General features: G+C 49.6%; 1 protein-coding gene across 5 annotated transcripts in view; it reads left to right on the plus strand.

Moving 5' to 3' along the window:
* The first annotated feature begins 1,983 nt into the window (after positions 1-1,983).
* TMEM260 (transmembrane protein 260) overlaps positions 1,984-15,654 on the plus strand; it is a 34,553-nt gene continuing 20,882 nt past the window's right edge. For 3 of the 5 annotated variants that reach the window (XM_075753268.1, XM_075753269.1, XM_075753270.1), the window contains exons 1-3: positions 1,984-2,154; positions 7,633-7,664; positions 8,413-8,564. In XM_075753268.1, the coding sequence (XP_075609383.1) occupies positions 2,013-2,154; positions 7,633-7,664; positions 8,413-8,564 (326 nt within the window). In that variant the 5' untranslated portion in view covers positions 1,984-2,012. Of the gene's footprint in view, positions 2,155-7,632; positions 7,665-8,412; positions 8,565-15,345; positions 15,408-15,654 lie in introns of those variants that run through there. The other 2 variants (XM_075753272.1, XM_075753271.1) reach the window with 2 other exon arrangements.

Below are 15,654 nucleotides of genomic sequence, written 5' to 3' on the forward strand. Positions count from 1 at the left end.
TGTGAGCCTGCCCTACCATATTACAGCAAAGTACTTTGTCACTGGCACCCTAAAAGTTCCAGTTTCTGCATGACAAAGATATAAAACAACTTGCAGGACAATTAAAGAATAGTTTGTCCCTACCATATTATTACCAGCCATTCTTCCACATTTCGATATTCGCCTTTAAATTGCTACCGCCCCCATCAATATAATTGTAATCAGTCATGGTTAACATTTGTCTTTGGATGCCTTTTCCAAGTTAAATACAAAGAAAGAAAAATACTGCAAAGAAAAAAGCCACGCTTCGGATAAAGAGCCTCGCCACCAGCCTGCATTCACACACAGACTGCGCACTTTGCTGCTAAAATTACATTTTAGCAGCCCCAACGGGTGCGGGAACAATGACCCCTCTCACTACCATAGTGACAATGGGCTGGCGAAGGATTGCAACGTATCTTTTTTTTCTCCCCGATGAACCTCAGCCAACAACGGCAGAAACCTGCCAACAAGTTGAATATGTTGAAGCTCACTTGATCACCACAGAGCCAAGGGGTTGCCTTCTGGATGGAAGGCAGCCACAGGGCCCTAGCAGCCGCTCAGCTGGCGTTTATACCCTCACACACCAGTCCCTTCAGGCAACCCCATGAACTTCTGAGCGGGTCGCAACTTCAGCTTCTTCTGCCAGAGTGTTTAAAAAGACCGTCCCTAAATTCCCTTAATACCTTTCTCAGTTTTGGCTTGTGCCCTTTCGGTGTTTTTGTGCCGGCTGTTTCATACAGGGTCCTCCTGCACTAGCTTCTGCAGTCCCCAGAACACGACGCGCGGTTTTTCAGGCGTGTCAATCCTTAACCCTTTTTTTTAATAACGCAAACCTAATTTTCTAACGTCTCCACTTAGATCTAATCCATAAGGCTGTTTATTATCCTAGTTACCCTCTTCTACACCTTTTTCATTTGTATTCAAAAGCCTCTCTTTAATCTGTCTCAATTCTCCAGGTATGGCCTCGCCGCTCTTTTGTACAATCCGATAATGATTTCTATGGATGTGTTTTAGTCTTCTATTGATAAGTCTCAGGATGCTATTTGCCTTAACTACTCCTGCAGCAGGAATTGCTGCTTTTAATACTCTATGTGCTGACACCTTCGATCCTTCCCTTCGCCGGCGTCTCGCGTAACCCTGTTCAGGCCATAAATCTTTATTACCTGTGTCCTGCACACCTGTACACCTGTACGTGGAGGCAGGCCGCGGCCTGGGCCCTGGGCCCTGGGCCCTGGGGCTGGGCCTCGCACCGCCCCGCTGCCTCCAGCTCCAGCAGCACAAGAGGAGCCGCTGGGCTGGGCCTGTGGTGGCCGAGAGCGGGCAGAAGCCGCTGAGCCAGGCTGGGAGCGCGGTAGTTAAATACATTTCAAAGCTGGGCGTTCAGGAGGCCTCGGAGCGGCCCAGGTCCGGGTCCGGGTCCGGCCCATGGGCACTGAGGCACCGTCACCGTGGGCAAACCCCGCCGTGCCCCCTCCTCGGCGCGCCCGGCCCGGCACAGGGCCGGGGTCCCGCTCGGCCACGAAGGGGCCGGTACCGGGAGGCCGCGGGGCCGGTCCCGCTGAGGGAGCGACCGCGGGCGGGCGGGCGGGGAAGGCCGCGGCCCCTGTTCCTCCCCCCCCGCCGCTCCGTGGTGGTTCCGTCCGTGTCGCCCCCCCGCCCCCGCGCAGTGGTCCCGCCCTGCCGCCCTCACCGCGGGGCGCTCCTCCGCCCCGCCCTCTCCGGCTGTACCAACTCCTCTCGGCGAGGGGAGGGCTGAGGAAGAAGGCGGGAGGCCGCGCTGAATCGCCCCAGCGGGCCCGCAGCCGATGTCTGTTCCCTATCCGAGCGTCGCTGATGCCGGATGCTCTGGGGAGGAGGCCCGAGGGGAACGGGAAGGCGGGCGGGGCGGGGCTTCTCCGACACCACCCCCCCCCCCCCCGTGGGGCGGTGGAGTGGCACGGCCCGCCCGCCCCGCGAGGCCGAACCCGGAAGGCGCGGGCCCGGCGGCCCCCATGGGCGCGGGGGCTCGGGCCGGGGCCGGGGCCGGGGCCGGGGCCGGGGCCGGGGCGGGCGGTGCCGCCGGGGCGCTGGGCGCTGCCGTGGCGGCTCTCTACACGGCCACGCTGCCGCCCGCCCTGCCCGGCGGGGATGCGGGTAACGTACCCAGCGCCGCCAGCCCGCCCGCGAGCCGGGGAGGGGCGGCGGGGCATCCCGTGGGGCCGGGGCGTGGGGTCGCCCCAGCGGGGAGGTGGCAGCGTAGGGACGCTCGGCCCGTAGGGGCTGGTGCATCGCAGTTACTGTGTAGGGATGCTCATCCTATAGGGGCTGGTGCATTGCGCCCCATAGGGTTGCATCACTATATAGGGTGCGTGCCCCCACAGGGGCTGGTGCATTGCCAGCACCCCACAGGGTCCCTGTCACCCCACAGGGGCTGGTGCATGGCTGTCACCCCATAGGGTCCCTGTCACCCCATAGGGGCTGGTGCATTGCCAGCACCCCATAGGGTCCCTGTCACCCCATAGGGTCCCTGTCACCCCATAGGGGCTGGTGCATGGCTGTCACCCCATTAGGGTCCCTGTCACCCCATAGGGGCTGGTGCATGGCTGTCACCCCATTAGGGTCCCTGTCACCCCATAGGGGCTGGTGCATTGCCATCGCCACATAGGGTCCCTGTCACCCCATAGGGTCCCTGTCACCCCACAGGGGCTGGTGCATCGCTGTCACCCCATAGGGTCCCTGTCACCCCACAGGATCGCTTGCCCCGTCGGAGCCGGTACATTTTGGTTGCTCGCCCCACTGGGGTTGGTGCATTGTGACCTCCCCACGGGGGCCCGCACCCCGCAGGCGGGTGCGTCACACCCTGCGTCGGACGGCACACCCCCAGAGCTGGGCCGTGGCCATCCCCACCCGTGGGGTGCTCGCCCCACCGAGCCTGGTGCACCGCCGTCACGCCTTGGGGGGCTCATCCCCTTGGGGTCAGTGCAGTGTGGTCACCCCGTGGGGCTGGTGCCCTCTGGCCACCCGGTGCTGAGCCGACCCTCTCCCCCCGCCTCTCCGAGCCTTTCAGCGAAGGATTTAGTCAGGAGCCCCGGGGACAGCTGGTGGCGTCAGAAGGCAGATGTGCTGTCCTGCCAGATGTGGTATGGCTTTCTCTGGCACGTGGAGCCGCAGCCAGCGCAGCAGTGAAATCTCTGGATCTGCCTATCTGGAAGGGACAAACTGTCCGACATTTTGTGTTCTGCGCTGCCGATCCCACCAGACGGGACAAAATTCTCCTGTTTGGTCCTTCTGTGGTTTTGCTGGTTTAGTCTGGTCTCGCTTTAAAAGCGCCTTCCTTCTGTAGTGCGCAGCTGTGATTTGGGAATGGGAGGGCTTGGATTTTCTTGGGAGTGCTTTGATTTTATTTTGATGGAGTAAGTACCCAGAATATTTTCCTCTTTCGTATCCCAGAAGAGCGTTGAGTGGGTCTGTTTAACTCTGTGCCTCTTGGCCATCGCTGGTTCTAAAATTTCCTAGAAATAAACGGGCTTTTAATGGGTACTTATATTTTACAGCTGCAGTATGTGTGGAGAGATATGTTTTAACTACAGTTCTTTGAAATTTGCTGTTATTTCTCCTTTAAAGTTACGTGAAAGACAGTGCTGCTTGGTGAAAGCGGGCTGGTTATGTCTAGCGGGGTTTAAGGCAGCGTGTGTTCAGCGTAGCTCTTCACACACAAATGTAAAGGTGAGCGGGGATTTAAAGATAACGGGACGGAGCTGCGTTTTCATTACACCAAGCTCATCCTGGTTAGCCAGCTCTCAGAGCAGGGATTTTCCCGTGGAGATGGGCACCGGTGCAACCTTGCGTTGTCCGTTTTCCCCGTTCCCGTGTTTGGATCGGAGGCACCTTGTTGTCAGAGCTGTATTAAAAGAATTTCTTTTTAAATCCCTTCTCCATAGAGCCTGCATCCCACATTTCGGACGAGGCGTGCCTTGGCCAGGCTGGCCGGTGTGTTGTCCCTCGTGGCTTTTGCTTCCGCTCCCAAGTTTGTGAAAGGGGCCGGCTTTGCTCCTTCTGGTCGTATCAGTTAATACGTGATCGTCGACATATTTACAGTTGGTACAATTTTGTCTTTTAAGGTGCTCCCTGATGGGAAACACGTGTCTGTACGTACGCAGGGTGCCTGTGCTCCGAGCTGTTCGTGCTGCGCGAAACCTCGGGAACCTGGTTTTTAATTGTGCTCGAGCTTGAGTTTTGCCTCTGGGATGCAAATAACCATTAGCACCCTTTACAAAGCGGGATGCGGGCTCTCCCGATGAGGTGGTGGATCGATGCTGGGATTCGTTCCTTGCTTGACGTGAATTATCCCGGAAAGTAGAGCAAGCAGCCATGGGCTTCCCCCCGCTTTCCCCAGGTTATCGCGGTTATTTCATCGCGTTTTGGAGGCAGGAGGGGGATTGCTCTTTCCCTAATTTCCGAAGGCATCCTGATTCTTCCTAGCGCAGCTGCTGTGCGTATAGAAATGCACATATATACGTGCAGCGTGCATCACTTCTCTGCTAATGACTTTTGTCAGAGGTATCAAGGAGGCTGACTGCGTGTGCGCTGCTAACAGGGGCACAGCAGAGAGGTGCCCCGGGACTGGGGCTTTAACCCGCTTTAGAGGGAATTATATTGGAGGAAGTCTCTTGGCACAGTGTCCCCCAGCTAGCCCGCAACCTCGTTCCCCATGTCCCCTTATTTTATTTTAATTTTTTTTGCATTTTCTTCTAAACCCGCCGCCTGAATTGCACGTGCTTACTGGAGCTGAACAGAGACGGGCTCGTCCCCGCTGTCCTCTCGTGCCTCTCCCAGCCGGCAGCCACCCCAACGCGTTGCGTTAAGACTTTTTGGGTTATTCCCCTGGTTTTTTGTGGCCCGCGGGATGCTCCACCGCTGCCGCCTGGCCGGAGTCCCCTCGAAGGTCTCTGCACGTCCCCGCTCGAGGCGATTAAATTGCCTGTGCCTGAGCACGGGGCTCAAACTTGTGCCATCAAAAGCACTGAAGCTACTTGTGTGAGTAAAGAGGTGCTTAAGGATTTGCTGTATCTGCTTTCAGGCAGGGAGCCTATTATTATATTATTTTTTTTTTTAAGCTATCGGTATATTTTTAATTGTTCCTGAAGTTTGCGGTAATCCTAAAACGTAAAAAGCAATAGGTATTTTCATTGGCAGCTTTCTCGTGTTAGTGTTATAATAAAGAAATGAGAGAATGAATTGTAGAGCTAATGCGGAAACATCCGCAGATGTTAAAACAGCTTAAAAAGGGATCAAATAAACTCGAGTTAAAAGAAAAAAAAAACCCAAACCCCACAACTCAAACCTTCCCTCTGATGTTTCAGACATCAGCTCCCAACCTTGCTGGGGATAAACCCATTTTCAGGCAGCGTTGGGCCCGTTGCCTGAACCCCTTTATTGGGGAATCAAGCCGGACGGTCAGAAACGTATTTACACCACGATTACGCGGGAATAAACTCTTCACGTTGAGCCGGCGGCTGAAGGTGCCGCAGGTCGTTTTCTCCCGCGAGAAATACATTGACATCAAGTTTGTGGCAAAACGGGGATGCTGTAGTCTTCCTGGGTGTGTTTCGCCATTTAGTAGCAGTACTCCGCCCTTACACAGCCCGTATCTTCGCTCGTAAAGCCCAGAGAGACCCTAAGTGGGGCCCAGGCCCGTGGGTGGGAGATGGAGAATTAACCTGTCTGAAGTGTCGGGTGTTAGCTGCGCGTTTTGGTTTTCCCAGTGGAAGTCAACGAGCCTGCAGCCTGGGATTTTATTTTTGCAAGTTTTCTTTTTTTTTTTTTTTTTTACCTTAATTCTTATGAGGCAAAGTTGTGCTGTTGGCTTTCAAAGCTTGGCGATGGCATCCACCAGTATTTTATTCCTTTGTTGTTTTTTTTTTTTTCAGCTTGCTGGTTGGTTTGTGTCTGTTGCTTTGGGGTTATTCTTGCCCACGATCTGAACCAATATCACAGCAACGTGCGTGAACTTAATCTTAATCTTTAGCCGGTTTAGATGCACGTATTGCCGTATCCCAGAAGGACTTTAATGAAGGTGAAGCCATGCCTGGCTCAGGACCAGCATCCCCACGATGGGCGATGGACGTCCGCCGTTAGCCGCTGCGCAGAGCAGCACGTGCTGGGGAACCCCCGCGACGCCGAATTTAGGGATTCCTTTATTAGCATCGTCTTTTGCTGCGTGCAGGGAGGGTCGATTGCTTCCCAACCTCGCCATGCCCTGGAAACATCGGAGCTGCCGACCGCCAGCGGGCTCAGCTCGGGATACGTGGTTTTCCCATTGCATCCGCTTTTTTTTGGGGGGGGGCCGTCTTGCAATAGGTTGAAACTTTCTTAAAATAGAGTAGCAATAAAAATAGCCAGCGTTTTGCAAGCACAGTAAAATCCCCATCTGAGGGGGGGTTTTGTGCAGAAAGCCGCAGGGCTGATCCCAGGCGTCGCGCGGGGCGATAGCTGTGATTTTACAGCGGTTGCCAGCACCAGTAGCGGGTTGACTTGCATCTTCCTTTTAAAATCTGTTGTTGACTGTAATGTCCGTATTTAAAGGTGCCTTTTTTACAACCCTCCTCCTTTGCGTTGGGTGGTAAGGGCGTAATAACCAGCAGAAATTTAAAATACTGTTAATTTAGCATTTAAAGCCAGCAGCGCCCTTCGTTTTGCGTCTTTACCATCTAACGATGGGACAAAGCCACCGTGACTTTGGCACTTGCAAAATTAGCAGGACCACTAAGACCAAGCTCTGCAAAATTGGATCGCAAAATTTGAGGGAAAGAAGGAAAACCAGCCGTAATTCTTCGTTTTGTCGCCCCTTGGTTGTGCCCTTCATCCCTGAATGCATTGTGCCTATTGAATGTATTTAATATACGCCGTTCGGGAGTGTTGCAAAATGCTTCAGTGTCAAGTGCTCTAAAAACGTCAAGTATTATTAACTATGATGCTAACGTGGATCTTTTTGCGGCAGTTATTTGTCTTGGCGTAAAATACAAATGAAATGCAAAATCTAACCGGTGTTTCTAATGGGAGCGGCAGCTGGATGCAGGTAAAAGAGTTACTTGCGGAGCAGATGCTGCAAGAATTGCTTTAGCATCAAGGGAGAGCAGCGTTCCCAAATACGTGGATGCAGATTTGCACGATCGATGATTCTCTTTTCCCTCTTTTAAAACTATAGAGCTTGGGCGGGGGGGGGGGTGGTGGTTAATGAGAAATAACCGGGTTATTTAAGAGACAATGCAGCTTAGGCGTTGCAAGCTGTACTGCTTGAAAGTTATTGAGTCAGTTGGTTTTAAATTAAAAATACGCACGCACAAATGTCTGCATTTTGAATATCTCGGGCCGTTCTTTACCCGAGCCTACCTATACTTTCACTTATCTGTTCATAAAAGTCTCGCGAAAACACACAAAAGATATTTTGTGCAATGACATCAGAGGGAGAAAATATTCTTAGAAAATTTCATGCTGTTAAATCTCTACAGATTTACAGTTTTATCCAGTCAAATTAATGCAAAACCCCAATGCAAGCATTTGGATTTTGAAAACTTTGGAGGAGTGTCATTTCCTAATAGTAATTATTGGTTTTACATTATTTTTTCACAGGGGAGCTGATCACAGCCGCATATGAGCTTGGAGTAAGTATTAGTTTTATTGTTTAATCAATGCTCTCATTAACAGTTTTAGGAATTAAGGAAGTTTAATTAAGCATGGAGTAAAGTAGATTAATTTATTTTCAAACCACAGTTTTTACTAACTTATAAGTACAGCACGCGACAATTTACTTCAAGTTTTAAATCCAATTAAACTAAATTATAAAGCAAAGCCTTTACTGTATATACAGTAGCTGGCTTATTATCAACCCAAATTTTGTATAAGCTGGGGAGAATAAAATAAATCGGGTTAACAATTTTAATAAGTTTTATTATTTAATAAACTTTATTATGGTGCATGATCCCTTTAGGCAAGACCTTAGGACTGTCAGCGCGGTGGTAATCCGATAGCAGTGTGGTCTTTCAACTTGCTAACCAATAAAATAGTTGAGAAGCTGCTTTTTTTTAAAAAAAAAAAAAAAAAAAAAAGAAAAAACAGCCTTTTGAATGACCCTAATATACTGTGAACCCAAACAAGGAGCCCTTTAAGGCACGCTAATGAAAGGTGGCACCTCCTTTTCTCGCCGCCTCATTATTATGGGCGAGGCGTGGAGCCAAATCCACTAAGGAAAAATATTTGCGGAGTTAAAAATTGGTACTAAAGGATGGGTCGGGGAGAGGCGCCGCTCGGAGACACCCCCCCGGCTCCTGCCGCTGGAGCCCGGCGTGCTGCTCTCTTTTTCGATTTCATAGAATTTCACCCCTTTTCAACCCCGTATCGATCTGTCCGTAGGTCGCCCACCCTCCCGGCTACCCCCTGTTCACGCTGCTGGCCAAACTGGCGACGGGGCTGCTGCCCCTCGGCTCCCCCGCCTACCGAGTCAATCTCCTCTGCGGCTTGGTGGGAGCAGCTGCCGCCTCTTTGCTTTTTTACACGGTTTTCAGGTAAAGTCATTGGCGTGATGCCGGCGGGGCTTTTCCCCGTCGGCTCGGGATGTTTCCGAAGGTTCCCTCTGTTCCCCTCTGGCCTTCGGACCGGTGTTCCCCCCTCCCTTTCCGGCTGTAATTAGTTCCTCTGATTAACCTAACAGCGGTTTAATCTGAATTTGACCTTCTTTCCTGCACAAAAGGTCCCTCTTTTTTTTTTTTTTCCTCCCCCTCCCTTTCTGTTAAATAATAATAGTAATAATAAAAAGTGCTCCCTTTCCCTTACACAGACGTGACAGGTTGTTCAGGCTCATTATCACAAATCACCGCTCGGTTTAACTAACCAGAACTAATGAAGTTTGTCGTTCTCGAAAGATGCAGATGGTCTGTTTAAATTAACAGGATGAGCTTCACCTATCGGGAAACCGTGAACTTGGTTTAATTGCAGCTCCCGGCGGAGGCGGATGGGCAGTTGCCTGCCGGTGGTACCCAAGGACCAGGGCGAGCATCGGTGCCGGCCGCCTGCCCCCGGCGTAGGTGCCGCCGTCTGCGGCAGGGGGGACACGCACACACGGATGGACGGGACCGGCCGGAGCCCATCCGTTTTCTCCGGACTGCTAACCTCGGGAGAAAAGGGAACAATCGGGATGTGCACGTGGTTGGGGGGTTTTGTTAACCCCGCTCGTCTTTGATGTGCAAGTTGTGGCTGCTCTTAACCTCAGCCTGACCCATATTTGAGAGGATTATCGCAACCCGTACAAACAATTTCTGATGTTCTTTTGCAGGGAAAATAGGGCATGTTTTCAGGTTGCAAACAGGAAAATCTGAAATGATAGCGGGGCGTTTCGGGATGAGACGGGACGCTTCCTTACCGAGATTATTTTGACAAAAGCCCTTTTCTCCCACCCGTTCCCAGAGCCGCATCGCCCCTCGGGGAAACCTTCCCAGAGAGCGAGAGCAACCTAGAAATAAAAGCAGGAATAAATTGGGGGGGGCGGGGGGGGGACAGATCCTGCACAGCCCGAGACCTCTGAGCTCACTTGAACTTCGGGGTCCGTCTGTCCGGGTGCATCTTCCTCTGCTGAAGCAGAGTTGCTTTTTGCACATCACCGTTCACGTAGCAGTGCATCAGCTTCAAAGCCCACCTGCTTGAGTAATTCCCAAATATTTCTATAGGCGTTTAAAGTGATTGCTTTTACTGTTGGGTAATACGTGTAATTAAGTCGGCGTTATTTAATTTAATATCCTGTATTTTACAGCGTATTTGGGGAGCTGGAAGTGGCGCTGCCCGCCCGTGCACAGTGCCAGCCGCGGCGTCAGAGCGCGACTCATTTTGATTACATTAAAAACTCCTGCAAGGAGTTGCTAAAGGTTTTGAATAGCGGGTTCTGATTTTTTTTTTTTTATTTTATTACGGTTATTCCCATTATTACAGTTACCGTGAAGATCTGCCCCGCTTTTTAATTTTAACACCAACGCGACAGTTCCTTGCGTGCCCATTTTGTGCGTAGGAAACGATGTGATCATCGCGTTAAAGAAATAAGAATACCAGAGAGAAATGACAGGCTAAATTTGGAAATTATTTTTACACTTCTAGAGGTCTAATGTGTTTTTTTGTTGGATTTGGAAGATGTGGCTTCTGTCAAATTTAAAACTTGCATGAAAGAATGGAAAACCTGGAACTGAGAGATGATAGAAACTGTTAGGACTTATAGAAAATTATTTCATAGATACAGGGTGCTGACAGAATCAATTATTCAGCCTAGCAGCGATTGATTTTTTGGAAATGAATTGTAAGTCAGTTTTATTTCCAAATTACAATGTTGTATTTTTCCTTTTAAGCCCCTGAAAACTGATTTCTTTTTTTACGACATTCATTTAGCAAAAAAAGTTTTTTTTCTTTCTATTGCCATCTACTTAAAAAAAAAAAAAAAATTCTTTCACAAAGTGTTTACTGGCACTGTCTGCGTGAAAGCCGTAGATATCCGAAGGCGGCGTGTTTTGGTTTTAACCGGGCTTGTCCGTACTCACAAAGGATCTAAACCGGTCTATCAAATCCCCCCGCATTTTTGTAGTTTAATTAAAATTTAGCTGATGGGGTGACCCCGCAAGGTACCAGAGGGGAGGAAAGGGAAGAAAAAAAAAAAAAGCGCGCCGTTTCCTCGTGCCGCACGAAATGTGGATGTTAATATGAAAATATGTAGATGTTAGGAATACAAATAATTGATGAAGTACACATCCTTCGGGAGCAACACGGTTCAAGTGGCAAATCTCTCTCCTCAAACAATAGCCACCCTTGGCGGGGAGGAAGCCATCTCTATGGTAATGGGGCTGACGCTGCCCTATTGATCGAGTGGAAGAAGACATTATACAATGTCACTTGGGTTGTTACAATTTCATTTGTCGTCTGACCTGAACTTAACCTCTAAAACCTTTCTTTTCTCCCCACCAGCCAGGCAGGGTTGCTATTTACCCTCGCGGGGTTTTTCTGTGCCTCCCAGCATCCCCGTACAGTAAATCTCTCCCATTTTTTCTTTTTTTTTTTCTCCCCACTTTTTATTTAAGAAGCATATCCTGAGTTTATTCCTTGGCGGGTCGGGACAATTTCTTTTACTGCTTCAGGAAAGAGTTGCGGTTCCCTCCGCGGCTGGGTGGTGGTTGGGATGTTACGGCATGTGCGGGATTAGGATTGAATTTATTCCTTAAAACAGATTTCTCCTCTGCCCTGTGATGGCTGGAGGGATGCTCCGCGCAGGCACTGCTGGGGTCGATAGGAAGCAACCCCATAGTCGTCTTTGTTTATTCATTATATTATATTATTCATGTAATTATTATTTTTTTAAAGCCCAGATTGTTCAAACAAAGTTACGTCGACCCGCGTTGATGCAGAAAGCCCTTTTGTCAGTAATCCAGACTATCGCCAAATGAGCGCTTTACTCCTTTGAATCAGTTCTCAAATATGAGGGCCTCCCCCCCACCCCCGCACAGTCTTAATAAATTGCTTGTAATTATCGTAAAATGGTATTTACAAAGAGTTTTCTCGGACTGCTTGTAACTGAGGCAAATAATTCATCTTTGCTTTGAAAGAGGGGGGAGCTGCTTTATGTTTTTAGGACGCAGCAAGTGCGGCTGTAGGATTGTTTCTTTAAACAACTATTTTATTTGTTTTACTGTGGGAGGCAAAGCATAGCAAGTTTACAAAGTAAACCAATTATCTTCTTATAATATGATTGCCAAAGTGTCATTTTCTGCACAGATGATGCATTCTTTGCATTCTCTGTTGCAAAGAGAAATAGGATGCTTTCCCCTGCTTTAAGTGCGTATTTTTTTTCCTGTGTATACCTTTCATAGCTTGGCCACTTTGCTGTATCTAAATATACAAAGTTAATTTATCGCAGGGGCAGTAGCAGAGTAGAAGGTGTCGGTGCCCAAGTACTTTCGGTAAGTTTTTGCCGGTTTTATTCTGGCCGAATTGTACACAGGTTTTTGAAAAGGGGGAAAACGTTGCATTAAATTAAGCGGGTCACATCTCTTTGGTTTGAAGTTCTGGGTATTATGCTAAGTTTTGGACTTCTATATATATTAATGTATGTATATATGTATTCCCTGCTTCCCAAACCTTCCAAGCAGCACACTATGGATGTATATGAAAACTGGAGCCAACTCTTCTCTCACCGCCAACAAAAAGGAGCGTTACGCATGTTTTATAATGAAATCATCAAAAAATAATTTGATCATTTTGAAATCACCAAGGTGTTTTGGAAATGGCACTTGACCATCCTGACGGCCCTGATGTTTCTTGCTCCGGTGCCGTGTGTCCTGGAGCTCTCGTGGGAAGGTCCCTGAGAAGGACCAGGCGTGTTGGAGCACCAGGAGGGTGGTCACCTTCGTGGTCCTCCCCGGAGGGACCTCATGGCCGATGCTCCCCTAAAACTAATTGGTGCTGGGAAAAGTTGTCTGCTGCCTGCGACGAGTGGGGAAATGCTCCGTGTCCCTCGGGTAGGCGGCTTTGGTGGAGCGGGAGTCATCCCCAGATGGTTTGACTCCTTTTTTTGGGGCATGCTTTGGGGAAGACGGAGGAGCGCTCCCGCCTGGCATGCCGGTGCCCCCTCGACCATTGTGGGAAATTGGGCTTTGGGGCAGGCGGAATCTCCTTACAGGGCATATTTGTATTTTTCCAGATTACAGATTATCATAGATTATCGCCGTTGTAGCACAGCACCAAGATCTTGGCCATTTCAAACGCAGCTACGCTTAGTAACAGGCAGTTACGAAGTTTTAGGAGGGGGAGAAGAAGCGAAGGTACTCAAGCATTAATTTGCTTTTAGAAGAATATCTGCCGTGACCTCTGACTAATGTTCATATACAGGTATATTTATTTTTTTCCCCCCTTGTCCCCCATAATGAACCAGCACTGAGTTCAGTCTGTTTGAAGACGTTACCAAATCCGTTCATTTGCCTTTTGCTCTAAAGTAGGCATTTAGGCTGCAATAACTCTGCTTCGTTTTGAAGCGGGGAGGGGGGGGAAGCAGGGCAAAAAACTCTTTTTTTTTTTTTTTTTTTTAAAGACTGAAGAGTCTTTTCTGACAGCTAGTCAGAGTTAGAATTAGTTCAAGGAAATGTTAATAATGCACTGCCTGGCCTAATCCCTTTGATATCACCAGGTATCCTCCTGTTCATGGGTTAATTGCTTTAAAAGCGGAGGCAATATTCTGAGCGGTGGGCCGCTTCACCTTTTCACAGCTGTTACCATTGAGTGACAACTAAATCCCATGTGTAAGATGAGGAAGAGCTCAATCTCCAATTGGGAGAAAATTTATGTAAACCGCAATCCCTTCAGAATGTGCGGAAGTCACAGACTTTCTTGATTTACTCTGCTTTTCCCAGAAAGCTCCATTGTTCCCTTCCCTAAGTCCCATCAACCCTTTGTAGCGGAATATCACAGCGGCGGCAGATAGCTTGAAATATATAAATGCTATCATAGCTCTGATTAATAGCGGCGCTTATGAGTCAAGTCTGATAACGGAGCAGCTCTCCACTCAATTTCAGATACCGCTAATGGAATCTGTCTCCTGCAATTGTAATGTGAGAAGGGCTAATTTGCCATGGAGCTTGGAGCTGTCACCAGCCGGGGATTGGGGGGTCAGATGGGAGCTGCCAGGTTTTTGCCCTGCAGCTTGTATCTCTCGCTTTGAATAGCGCAGCCCCCTGCCTGCCAGGGAGCTGATAGGCCGCCGGGGGGGTTTATGCCACTCCGTACAATAGCGAAGGGCTGCATGGGCTGACTTGGTAATTGTGAAGCCAGCTCATTTTTATTTTATTTTATATTTTATTCTTTCCACCACCACCACCACCACCCCCCCCTTTTTTTTTTTTTTTTTTTCTCCTGCGGATGCATAATTTCTAATAAGGGGTTTTAACAAATGTCAGATTAGGAAAAGTTTCTGCAATTACCAAAAAAAAAAAAAAAAAAAAAACCCACCCCAACTTATAAAGCATTTAAATAGCTAAAGTCAGTTCCTACCGAGGGTTGGGGTTTTTGGCTGCTGGAAGTAGGCAGGGGTTATTACAGGCGCCCCGGATAAAGGCATACCTATTTTCTAAGGATTGTGAATCACATAATGGGTCCAGCTAATATACCCTTTCTGCTTGCAGAGACACCGGGAGAGAAGTTCTCATTTTTAGTGGCTGGAAGCACAATTTTTACAACTTGTTATTAGAGAGGTGCGACGATGGGGGGGTATTTATTAAATTAGCGCAGCTGTACTTGCGTTTTATCGATCTATCATGAGTCGCGCTACTCACCAAACTGCTGTGGGATAGCTTGGCATGGGACATTGAATTTAATTACCAAACTTGCTTGGGAAGGGGCCGCTGCAGGTGGGCAGGTTCTGCTCCGGCGTGGTGCCGGGTGTCCAGGAGCGTGTGAGGTTTGAGGTTGGGAAGTCCTGTTCCTCGGTCCCCTGCCGAGCCCTCGCGGGGTGGCTCTCTCCATCCCTGGTGTCCAGACCCACCGAGGTTCCTGCCACCGTCCTGGGCCACCCCACCGCAGGGGCAGCTTGGTCCTGCCGGTGAGAGGAGCTGAGATGGCACGGCCCCGGGACCCAAGGGGTGGCATGCAAGATGCTTGCTAGTGCAAGATGCTAGGTTGCACGTGCTAGTGACCTCCATGGGCCCGCATTTAACAAGGGGACAGGCAGAGACTCACTCTGATCCTACAGAGATGGTGTCCTCACTGGACGCGTCCATTGTGGTGTCCTTACTGGACGCATCCAGTCCAGGAGGACGTATGCAAGAGGGTGCAAAGACCAGCTCCCCTTAGCCGAAATCCTCGCTAGCTCAGAAGTCCTTAACCAGGCTGGACCATCCGTTCTTCGACTTGTGGTGTTTCCATAGGAGAGTTTTAAGAGGGGTCAATGAGTGGTGGCAGTCCCTAGCGTGATGCGGGGGTCTGTCGAGCGCTGCCTGCTCGCCCCCACCCCGAGACATTGCGGGTCCGCGGGAGCGCTGAAGTCGCGTGATGCTAAACCCCCGTTTGACGCGCGTGACGACAGTCGGTTATAACCACGGTGCCCATCTGGGGGTTCTGGCTTGTGGTTTTTTATGGTGGTCCTGCCCATTTGCTCAGTTCCTATTCTGTCCTTGCGGCCACGAAGACTCGACGGGGCTGGGCGAGCCAAGCCGCGCTCTCCTACCTCCTCCCCCGGCGCCGGGAGCAGAGGCTGCGGGCAGGGCTTAAGTGGCTATTCAGCTCCAGGTCCTTGAGGAAGAATAAAATCTGGTTTTCTATTCCCTGTAGTACCTGCGCTGGCTCTTCAGCGCTGAGAGCAAGAGAAACCGCCTTTTGTCCATGGAGTGTTTGTGACTAAGAGGCAGGCAAACCCAGAGGGACTGGGGTTTTTTTGGGAGGATAATTATTATTACTTAGGTCCTAAACTCATGTTTGGATTTTTATTTGTGTTTTCTTTTTAAATAGTTTTTCTATTTCAGCAGCAATGCACATGCACATCTAAAATTTATCTGTGCAAAGCCTCGTTGTTGAGTCAAGTCCCATTCTTTTTAGCCTACATCAAAAAAAAATTTTTTTTTTAATAAATTAAACAAGTGA

The sequence above is a fragment of the Balearica regulorum genome, chromosome 5, assembly GCF_011004875.1.
Source record: "Balearica regulorum gibbericeps isolate bBalReg1 chromosome 5, bBalReg1.pri, whole genome shotgun sequence".
Lineage (NCBI taxonomy): Eukaryota > Metazoa > Chordata > Aves > Gruiformes > Gruidae > Balearica > Balearica regulorum.